At 36.5% G+C, this 12,303-nt stretch overlaps 1 protein-coding gene across 4 annotated transcripts in view; it reads right to left on the minus strand.

Annotated features, from left to right (window-relative positions):
- Nucleotides 1-12,303, minus strand: part of MLIP (muscular LMNA interacting protein) — a 105,796-nt gene that overhangs the window by 9,012 nt on the left and 84,481 nt on the right. For 3 of the 4 annotated variants that reach the window (XM_083856636.1, XM_083856640.1, XM_083856635.1), the window contains one exon: nucleotides 1,743-1,796. The exons of the other annotated variant lie outside the window; for it this stretch is intronic. In XM_083856636.1, coding sequence (XP_083712762.1) covers nucleotides 1,743-1,796 — 54 coding nt within the window. The remainder of the gene's footprint in view (nucleotides 1-1,742; nucleotides 1,797-12,303) is intronic. 4 annotated transcript variants of the gene reach the window in all.

The following is a 12,303-nucleotide window of genomic DNA, read 5'->3' on the forward strand; positions in this document are numbered from 1 at the left end:
CTATCTGAGAAGATCTGAAAGGTATTTTTGGTCTAATTTCACTTTATGAGGGCATTTTGGGTCTTTCTTTGAATAGTTCCATAGCAGACAGTATAACACCTGCCTTTGAGAGAATCAAGGAGTGGCTCCTAGGAGGCAGAGGAAAGGGGATTGATGGTGTAGAAACAAGCAGAAATGTCAAAGGCAAGGAACAAAGGAGGAGATTTGGAGGGCTGTGATGGAGATTCAAACAAAAGGAGTTATGAAAGAGCTCCAAGTCCTCGACACCATGCGCAGAGGCCAGGGATGCACATGAAAAGAAGAGGCTACTGTCATGCCTGAACACTCCTGGTGCAGAACTGCAGTCTATTGATCCACCCAATAAGTGAAATATCAACCTCTTTTTATTTTTATCGTTTCCCCCTCCCACTTTTTATTTTTCCAGTGGAAACTGAGATAAACTGTGAGGATATAATGATATGTTATCAACAAACTCAGAATTCAAGCAAATCCTCCACATCCAAAATGTGAAGGGCTTGACCCCAAAACTCCCACAACATTTTTCAAAACTGAAAGGAAATTAATCATTTGGTAGAAATGATTGGCAAATATCAATTTCATTTATTTAAATTATCATATTGCTGTTTTCAGATAAACTAGAATCTAATTTAAAAATAATAAATTAAAAATAAACTGTTCATAAATATGTAATTATCATTCTTATCTGCATTTCACACTCATTAAAAAACTAATGAAATTATTGTGAGAATGCAACTGGTAAAAGAGGTTTCGATAGTAAAAAATTCATTCTTGTGTCATAAATGTTCTCATACTGTTATTATTGGTACTAAGTTATGCCTTCATAGGTGAATTTCTAAAATAGTATTGAAAATGTCCTGTAATGGGCAATGTCCTGTTACATTCCAAAGCCAGAGTAAAGCAGTTAGTTGAATTACATATGTTTATTTCAACACTGAGGCTATAATTCATCTTCCTGCTTGTGAACTTGTTGGAAAAAAGGACTTGCCAATGTCAGCTGAACCTTTTAAATTTTCTATATGCTCTGTCTCAAGAGTAAATTGATAAGGACTAATAGATTGCTTCTGCTTTCACTGAATGAATTGTCTAGGGTGGTAACCACTATGGTCCTAGAGTTAAGGCATATAAATGTAGGAGGGAATTGACCACTGAATTTACAGTTCAAGAAAATTTTTATCCTTCTTCAAAGCAAAAAAAAAAAAAAAAAAAAAAAAAAAACAAAACCAAAAAAACTGGCACTGAATTTTGATACTGGCCAAACTTGAATTATTTTTTATGTTTTCTTGACTGTCCTTTATGAAATTCTCAATAACTAATTATCCTAAGTGCTTCTGGTAGCTGTTGTAGTACCTGGTATTTAAAACAAAAGCTATATCAGTGACTGAAAATTGTGGAATGTGTTATTTAAATATGGCTGCATAATTTAACAAACACCATAATTTAACCATTTCCACTTGCTAACATCCCAGCAGCACATATGAGGAACCTGAAGCATAAATGTTACAGTTATTTCAAATTCACATAAGCAACACAGTTGGCAAAACAGCTCTGGGTTTTTTTCTTCATTTATCATTAAGAACAATTAGTGTTTATGTAGTCTCTGCACTGGAAAAAAGCAAGTTTGGAAGCTCAGCACATTTTTACTGATCAACAATATGGGCTATGCAAATATAAGATAAAACTAGCATGCAAATGGTTAAACCCAGTAAATGTCAACTAATTACCTCCTTGGATACGAGCATCTCATTTTCTGGAATAGGCACCATGGAAAGACTGGGCTGCCGAGCCAAGATGTCAGAGGTTGGAGAGAGCACGAGGTTAAACACAGGAAAAAGAAATCCATTATCAGTTCAATTTCTATATAAAACATCACTAAAATTTAAAATTAAATCAAATACCCTCAGACATACTCAGAATAGCAAGGCAATTAGATCTGTGTTCAGCAGACTCTTACTACTCCTTTTCTGTATTAAAATCTATTTCAAGGTATGGGCTGTTTTCTATTATATTCCCATAATTAAAAGGGTGGGGAAGGGATAAATCCCATTTGAATTCAAAAGAGGCATCTCAAGTAAAAATCACAGCAAAAGCACCTACTTTATGATAGATTCAGTATGAGATAATGCACATAAAGTTATTTAAAACTGCAACCATATTTCTGTCACTTTGAATATCTGCCTTCTCAAATCTCCTCCAAAAGAGCTCTCCTTAGTCTGAAATTTCATAGACATAAATCATGCAAACATTTCACTGAAAAATGCTGTATAACAGTAATTAGTATGTGCAGAAAACTGTTTTCAATCTTGGTAACTTTCTAGCATTTTGATTATTATATATCTTGCATCTGAGTAGTGAAGTTTGATGGCTGTGACTCAAGTGAAGAACCATACCAACTTCAATGAGATTTTAATTAGAATGCAGGTAAATAGATCAGCTGGAGTGTATAAAGGCAATGGTAAGATCATAAGCTTGTGACATTTTCTTAATGAGTGACACAGAGACATCATCTTAAAAGAAAAGGTTGCTGAAAGTTTTGGGATTTGGGTGTTTGAGAATTCTCCAAAAGATTGGAAGAAGCCTGCTATTTTCAATGTATCAAAGGCATTAATTTGTTTTGGCATTTAGATCAAATAGTAAATAATCAAATTATGTGTTTCTTAAAAATATTGCTGTTCTAAGAAAATTGATTTTTACACTGTGCTTTTTGAGAAGCAAAACTGATCTGCTAAACTGGCCATGTACACAAAGAAATATACTGAAGTGGAATTTACTCTAATTTTCTGCAATTACTTCATGGATATTTCTCTCTTCCTTTGTAAATTTGCCCTGATTCCTTTCCAGAGAAGAAGGAGTCTACTTTAGCAACAACAGAAGCTTTGAGCCATTTAACTTCTTTTTTTGTGATTATTATTCCCAAAAATGAAAAGGGAAGGGAATAACTTTAGGCAACAAGTTTATTTATTCTATAGATTTTACGAAGGAATAAATTTAGGCAAAAGAAGGGTAAGGAAGAGGTAAGGTGCCTAGATCCTCTCAATGGCAACATCCCTCCCTCTGACACTCATGTGTCTCCCAGTGTCAATCTGGCCAAGGCATCCCCCAGACCTTACACCACCACTTGCTGCAAGCACACACAGGAGGTGTTTGAAGGTCTGCACAGAACAGAAGTTCTGCTTCCAAACCCAGCATCCCATGATCACCAACACTGGGCAATCCTTGATGACACACAGGTACAAAGTTGTAGGAACATCTGTGGCATCTTGGCAAGTGTATTCCATTGAAAGAAACCCTAGAGTTGAGACATTCATTGCCTCATCAGAATATGGCACATCTCTATCCCAGGCAAAGTAAGAAGGGTCAGCCACAAAGAGAAGGAAAGTATTGTTCATATTCTGCTCACTTTCCGATGTATGCCTAAGCCCTCTGAGAAGAATTTTCCGCTGCTCGCATGAAACAAAAGTCCCCAGTCAGTGACCTGAGAATGCAACAGCTCTTTTTCTCAATTTACCCAAAGAGCAAATCAATGAACACACTTCTATTGTGTTATCTCATCCTGGCCTTTCTTGCTGGTATTCACTGCCTGCCCTGTTAACTTGAAATGCTCCTATGAGTCATGATTCTGCCTTACCTTTTTTCTTCAATATGAGGTCTCAAGTCTGTCCTTAGACCTGACAAAAGTAATTATCTTTTTTTTTTTTGTCCAAGAACTACATTTTCTTCCCTTATTTTGATAGCATCCTCTTTTCAAACTAAAGAGCCAAACTGTGTGACAGCCTCCACAGAAAGGAAAATTATTTCTATTTTCTGGAGAGACACTCAGTATTAATTATTTTGGATATATTTAATTAAAAGAAGGCAAGGAATTCACCAATTAATAACAAAGAAAAATAGTCAACAATATAGAGTTCTCGCAGTTTCCACAAGGCTTCTCTGACCAAAAACCCTTCAAGTTATCATACAAGAGTCTATACTTTCTACTAGTCAGGTGGGTCTAGCCTTAAGGAAGTCACAAATGGCTCATTTATAAAGAACTTTAAGTAGTACTTTAATAGAATACTTAGTGAATACAGAAAATATAAACCAAGTGCTGCATCCCTTTTCTGCTGGAATAACACTTAGTCTTGCAGTTCCCTGAAAGGAAGGTGTTCAGATCGTGCCTGAAATCATGCAATTCTGCCTCTGCCAGCTGCAAAGGAAACAAATGCCTTGGCCTGGGTGACATCATCCCAAAGACCCAGATGCTGATTATCTATGTTACTTCCATCAAGGGTCAGCGTAAACCAAAATGTGTCTGCCTTGCAGTAGAAAATGTCCCATATCTGTCCCGAGTTTAACCAAAAGGATACAGAATCTTTCCTTCCTGACTTTTTCCTTAAAAATATGATTTTTTTGTGTTCTTGACTGCACTCAACACGGTCAACTTAAAAGTACTAGAATATGAAGTAGGCAGAATGAGGCTGGATTAGCCCTTTCTTACTAGACATTGTGTGGCTATCACCTCTCAGAGTCATATAGGAATGTGCTTGTCCATCAGATCTGAGGTGTGAATGCAACCAGGATTTTGTAATTCTTATGGGTGTCTAGTTTCAGTGAGACCTCATTGAACTCTGTCACTAGCATTCTTTAATCTCCAGATCAAAGCAGCTGGCAAGAAGCCCTATCTCCTATGCAAATGATAAAATACTGTGTCTATTGATGGTGGGAGATGAATATTGCTTTTATAATTACTACTCTTTTTCCCTTTAACAGTTACAAAATTCTGCATTACTCCTACAAGGTTAATCAACAATTTTTAAGTGTTCCAGATGTTACTCAGATTTCTCATATTGTAGCATTTTTTTCTTTATTATTTCTAAGAACATCGAAAAAGCAAACTAGACAAATCCGCATTTGTGGCTGCAAAATTGTTCTGAGGAGAGCAGAGTATCTTTAAAATATATAAGTACTAGCAGCACGTAACTTCAAAGAGGAATTATACACCTGCCCAAAATAACCTCTTACAAATTAAGACAAGGCTTAGAAAGAGGTGGTTATATAATATCTTCATTAGATCTTTGCTCATTTAGTTGTTATCAGCAAGACATACTTGCCTTTAAAAGGTCAGTTGATTTTTATTGTGCTATGAATCACAGCTGCCTCTGAACTAATATAAAGCTTTCTGAATTGTTCTCAGTGTAAGACATTTTTCATAAATCTAAGCTGATCTCTGGAGGGTTTGCAACCTTTGCTAATTGAGGCACTGGCTTAAAACTGGAACCAGTGAGAGGTATCATACATGAGTAAGAATATCTCAACTATAGTAATCAGAGAACCTTCACATTTACATTACTCTGTCAAGTCTTTAAAACCTTTGAAAATAAATTAGATACTCTAGATCCTTATTAAACATAGATACTTTCCTTCACAATAGGAAAAATGGCTGATTTCTCAAAGAGTAAAAACATTTATTTAAGCATGTACAAAAAGCAAATATTTTTATTTTAATGTCTCTCCACTTCATCTGAGTGACAATTAACATGAAATACTCAGTACAATAAATGGTAAAACACCCACAGCAGCAGAGCAAGGAATACTTTCAACTAAGGGAAAAGAAAATAATGTAAAGGGACAATTTATGATTATAATGTCTCTAGTTTCTTTGAAATGACACAACATAAAATCTATTTCAACGATTCAGTCCTTAAGCACCAAATTCTTTTGCATCTTGTATCTCTGTGAAAAGGAAAAGCAAAGTAGAAATAGTGATCACAATATAGATTTACAATGTGCCTTGAGACTTATGCAGTAAAACATCCTGACAGACTTGCAAATTCTTATCACACACTATTCTAGCCATGAGTTTTTATTTTGAAGATTTCAAAACTCTTTCCAGGTACTGCAAGTACCCGGAAAAAAAGAAACAACTCTCACACAAACATGGTTTCCCAACAGGTTCTTATGAGACACAGGCATGGAGGACACTAGAGTGCAGTGAGACTGAGAGATCTGAATCTAAATAGAATGAATCTTAGAACCATAGAAAGGTTTGGTTTGGTTTGGAAGGGACCTTAACAATCACCTGGTTCCAACCTCTTTGCCACGGGCAGAAATACCTTCTACTAGACCAGCTTCCTCAAATCCCCATCCAACCTGGCCTTCAACACTTCCAGGTATGGGGCATCCACAGCTTCTCTGAGCAATCTAATACCAGAGAATACCAGAGGCTGAAAGAGTTACAGGGCTTTGCAGTAAGGATTCTTTATCTCTAAATGGAGTTTCAGTGAGATACATGCAAGCCCAGCAGTGCACCAATTTTCCTTGAGCTGCTTTTTCCCAGATGGAGTTTAACTTCACGTGCAGGACCAGTCCATGATGGATTTGACTGAAAAATATTTTGATTTCTCTTGCAAATTCTTGCTAGTAATTTAGAAAATTAAAATGAAGTATTCAGTCATGAGAAAACCCATCTGTAACTACAATATTGTATTTTCTGTCTTGGGTGTTTAATTTTGGATTACTTCCATAAAATACTAAGGTGCATTTCACTATCCACTTTGTGGCAATCATGTTAAGAGCCTCTATTTTCTGCTGTGGGCTAATGAAGCACTGCAGTTCCTTGTGGGGCCAATTTCACTATTGGTGATTATAGGAGCTGGTGGCCAGGAAGGATTCCAGACCCATGATGAAGGCTTGAGGCATAAGAACCACAACCTATACATCCACAGGGTAAGGCAGCAGAGACAAAGCTCTTCTAATCACATGGATTAGAGCTATCTGCTTTGAGTTAGTTCATGTAGCCCAAAGGATGCATACTGGTTTCTGGAGTATTAAAATGTTTTCAAAATTTAATCTATATTAGAAAGAAAATGTCAGAACTTCCAACAACACAAGTATTTGAAATTTCCCTCAGTATATTGACTGTGAACTATTTATGGACTCATGGAAATAGAGTCATGCTTCCTGCCCAAGGAAGGGGCTCATTTCTAACTGCTTTCCAGGTGACACTGTGAAATGAATTTGATTTAATTTTCAGAACTGACTTTCCCCCACATATTTTATTACCAGATTAGCTGTTAAACTGAAAATCCCTGTCTTCTGACCAAGCTATTGATGCAAGAGATCTTCTACCTTAGTTACTTTAGGTTCAAACCAGAAACTTTGAATGAATCTTCAAGAGTGCACATCTGTAACTGTCACCTATTATATAAAGATTTGCATTAAGATCCTATTCTGCCCATAATATAATTACTAAAATTATATCTAGTGTTTGACTGTGAAGAAGAAAAGGCTAGTTCACAACATCTCTCTAAGTAAATACTGACTTCTTGAATTCAAGATCTGTGTACATCCTTGGAATTTCACCAGAACTAGTTATATTTTATGCTTTTATCTAACATAACTGAAATTGGAGTGAATTAAGACTGTATTTCAGAGTATACATTATAGAAATACTTGCAATAAAAATGTCTGTATAGCTCTGGGTGTTTTGGGATAGTTTCCATTCCATTTCCATTCTTTTTCCTTCAGGCCTTGCTTTTTCACTATCTTCAGTAAAAAATGCACAAGTATAACTTTTGTTTCTCATACAGGTTTCATATGCACCAAATCTGGTTTGGTATTCTTCACTCAATTACATATTTCTGCTAATGCTGTTAATAACAGACTTGATCTCTGGGTTGCTTCTGTCCTCAGAAGCGAGTTGTTAACCAGGGCCAGTATTTCTATTTTATTTCGTAATGTTTATTGTATAAAAAATTTCAGACTGAAATCCACTATGCAGAAGACTAGATCCCATCACCCTAGAAAGCCAGATATATGGATGAACTCAAATTTTTATTATGTAAAGACTTCTAAGAATGAAGACAAAGCATCTTAAAGCACTATTTGGTGCTTAAGACTAGTTTAATCTGTCCCAGCAGAGACAGCCTGTAAAAAGGAAAAGGCAGAAAGAAACAGAAGTGGCTGTAACTATGTTTCAAGAGGAAACTTGAACACTCCTGGGTGTGTTCACTGGGAAGCATGTTTTGGTTTCTAAGCATAGAAAGTGCCTGCTGGGGCTTGATCCTATTGCACCGTGCTCATGTTTCCGAAATTAACAGAAGCACACCAAAGAAATGCCAGAGTCCTACCATCAGCAGCTTCTCCTACTGGAAATAGGACAGAAAGGCTGTCAAACTTGTCTAACTGCCCAGGCCAAAAGCAGTGACACATTAATCAATTCCTTTCTCTCTCATTGAAAGAGCTGTCTCCAGAGAAATGGGAAGTTGACATTATTTCAGGTGGTCCCAGACTCAGGACACCTCCATGTTAAGTGCGTGTTCCTGGGTCTCCTTTTGAGCCTAAGATACCTTCCAGTTCTGTTGCTAATTCAAGGGCTTTGAAGAAAGCAATTGATCATATTTAGAAAGTTATGATCTTTCTAAAAAGTGCTTCAAGAGAAACATCTTTCTTTAAAGATAAGCTGAGCAGGAGCTCTAGATGCATTTTCTGAAGACATTATCAAACCAAGTCAAAAGTGATAGAAATGTCATCTAAATAAGATATCATTAAAATAAATCATTAAGCCCAAGAAATGTCATGAAAATAATGCACAAAGAAGACATAGCAATATTAATCATTAATATTTTCCCAATGAGGAAGTCCAATTTGTAGATCAGCACTAATGAACTGACTTGTTTACCTCTGATATCTTTTTCTACACCAAAGCAATTTTTTTGGGTCACAGATAGTAGATTGATCAATCACAATACACCTACACAAGTGCAACATTTAAACATCAAAGTTCAAAAGAGAAAAAGAAACTGTCTTCTAGAAAATAAAAGCTGTTGGGATGATGTCTAGGAGAAAAGTGCTTTTCCATGGCAACCTTGAAAGGCTGCTGTATTCACAGAATGCCAGTTCCCATTATGCTACTATTAATCAAATACAAACTCCAATGAGTAGGAGATTGGATGATGAAGTAAACACCACAGATTTCATTTAAAAATAATAAAGATTCCCTTAAAATATTCTGCTTACCTGTAAGCCTTAAGACCTGCAAGTGATTATGAAAAGTTGACACTTTTGGCATGACTACATTTAGTGGTATCAAAAAAATTCCATTTAGACCATTTAGGAAAAAAATTACATTGACTTGAGAACAAAGCTGGAGATTAAAGAGAACTTGTCCTCTGCTACTATTATAAGTAAAAACCACCTGTGGTGGGAACTCTACAAATCCCCACAGTGCTTGTTCCAGTGATTGATCTCTCTCACAAAAAAATATCTTTTGTATAACAAGATGAATCCTCTCCTACTGGTGGTTGTGACATGATCCTGGTTTTAGGTTCTCACCATATCCACTCTCCCTAATATAAGACACAGGTATTCATTTTGGTTGTTTCCATTTCTCATTTCTGAGGGAACACTTGTTTAAGATAATTTTTTAACAATAGTGCAGCTGGAGAATTCATTCACTGTGACTTCCTGTCCCTTTTCAATACTGTATTTTTAACATATTAAGAATGTTTACAAGAATTTATACCAGGAAGTTTTGCCCTCTAGTGGAAGGTGAAGCAAAACACAACATATAATTAGAAACCAACATTCATCGATTGGGGACACTGACCACATGTTTACTGAGTGGCTGGAAAGACAGTGAGTGAGTCACTGCATATTATTCCTTATCTTAAAAGATGAGAAGTAGAAAGAGAAAACTCCAGGGAACTAACAGAGAAAATAGTCCAGGTTTAGTAGAGAACAGAAAGAAATCCCCATGCTGTTAGGATGTTGTTTACAGAACAGGTCTAACTTGCTACTGCAAGTATTGATGACAATAACTTAAATAATTTCTTTTTGAAAACATTAATACCTCAGACTTCAATTGGGTGGTACAGGAAATAATAGGCAAATACTGTTAGGAATTTCATCAGCATATACTGATTCAAATGTTAAATATTGATCACGAGAACAAAATCAAAATTAATCTTCCTTTGGTTATCAATGAATGTTAATATTATAGACTAAACCAGAACCATTAAAAAATTCTAATTGATGAATATTTGCTTTGGGGGTGAAAAAAAACCACTGTTTGTATTAAAATAGCCCAGTATTGACATCTGATTATTCTGTTTGCTGAAGAACAGCTGACATGTCATACCAAAAAATTACACTTAGTCATCTTCAGACACCTTTTTCCTGACTTATTCACTTTTATATTCAAATTTCTGAGTTTTTAGCATTGTTTTCATTAGCAACAATAAATACAAATTTTCATTATAAAAAATGGTTTTATTGGTCATATGAACTGTTTGTTCATGTGAATGCCTTCAATGAACCAGGAAACTTGTCAAAAATATTTGATTATAAAATCTTCTCTGCCTAAGTAAATACGTCAGCCCAGTTCAGTAAAAAAATTAAACAGAACTTTTGTTCTGTTTAAACCAGTCTCTCAGATGTGAAAAGGTGCTTTTGTTCAGGATGTCTCAAAGACAGAATGGAAGGTTGATTTTAGTTTTAGTTTTAGTTCTGGTTCATCCTCATAAGTGGGTAAAATGGTAAATTCTGTAAATCCCACAGGATGGGAGGGACCAATATGAAACACTGTTGACATTGCCTATTAACCTAAACTGTGCATCTAGCACGGAGAGAGAAAGGCATTTCCAGGTATTTCTTTAGAGTCTGGTTGCTGATCAACATGTATTCTCTGCAGAGAATTTTTCCAAAGCAGTCTTGACTCCCTATCAGGTGCGCCTGAAACTAGTGACACATATTTCACCCTCATACTTCCCCTGAGGAGAAAACCATGGCACAGCCTAAAGAAACAGCACCCAATGCCTACATTTTTAACCTTTTGCATCCCAAACTAAGTACACTGTACATCTCAGAGTGGGATAGTCTCTCCTGTAAATAAGGTTGGATCATTTGCAGCCAGATTCTGTGTTAGAGAAAGAGGAAATAGAAGGGGTGCATCAGAGATGTTCCAAACAGCATCTTTTATGAGCTTCTACAAGTGATGCTTTTCTAGGGCAGGGACTCTCTTGAGATACTGTAAAACACCTTGTGTCAGCTGCTCATCAAAAAAACTTCAGTTAAGGCACAGGACACAATTTTCACCTTATAAAGCTCGTTAGCCAGCCCTGTTACCCACACACCCTGGACTACAGAGATTTTTGTCCAAACCCTCCAATGCTGTTTCAAAGAAGATAAAAATGTCAGCAATAACATCATTCACCTTGTACTGGCAAGAGAAAACTGCTTGTCAGGATGACAGAGCCACTGGAAAAGTCTGTATTTCTCTCAGATTAGTCTCCTTTCGCTCAATCACTAAGAAAAAAAAGAAATACCCCATTATTTTAGTGTGGATAAATGTTAAAACTAATCTGAGCATGAGAGATGAAACACATAATTTTTGCTTTAGAGAAGAAATAGTTTGAATGAAGAGTGGAGCCTGTCCTAGCTGGTCTAGAGAAAGCAAGAGCCAACACGAGCTGTGTCAAGGAAAGGAAAAGCTGTGATATCTCTGGGGAAGTTGGACACACAGGCTCATCTGAGATGCAGCTCTCATAGCACTTGCCAGCACTGAATCCTAATGACTCAGCTGAATTCTGCCTAGAATTAAAAGGGTAACAGCCTACAATGATCTTGAATCACAGTATACTTGATGCTCACCTCATTGTACAAAAAGTTGTGTCTGTAAGGGCTATAAGGATTCTCATGGACATCACACACAATGGAAGAGAAGTGGATGAAAGGTCCAGGGTTTGGATAGTCAGTGAGGGAGATGGATGGAGGACACAAAAGGGGCTTAGTTGGAGAGATCAGTTTCATTGGATAGAGAGGGGTGTAGGAGATGAAGAAGAAAAAAAAAATGAAGAAAAAAGGAAAAGTAACAGAAAAAAATTAATAGGTGCAAAAGTAGAAGTTGGGCAGAAAGCAAAGTGCTTGTCTTGCATGGTTTTGTGTCTCATTGGTCTTGATGGTTAACCAAGAAAGGCACTGAACTTTCATGCCAATACAATTGATTAAGCATTTTCATCAGCATGAAAGTGCACACACAAAAACCTGCAGTAGATATCCTGTTAAACCGATTATCCTTTGACTGGGGTCCAGTGCATCTCTTCCTGCAGCTCAACAGGTGCTCAAGTGACAAAAAAGGAAATCCCTGAAGGATCTTGTGCTAGGATAAAATGATTGTGTTTGGGATCGTGTAACGAAACAGGAACGAAACAGGAACAAAACCAATGTAAAAAAGTGTCAAAGGTACAAAACCAGCAAAAACAGCTCTATTTGTATATGAGCAGGAGCACTGCAGGAATTTTAGCAAGA

The sequence above is a fragment of the Zosterops lateralis genome, assembly GCF_965231275.1.
Source record: "Zosterops lateralis genome assembly, chromosome: 3".
NCBI lineage: Eukaryota > Metazoa > Chordata > Aves > Passeriformes > Zosteropidae > Zosterops > Zosterops lateralis.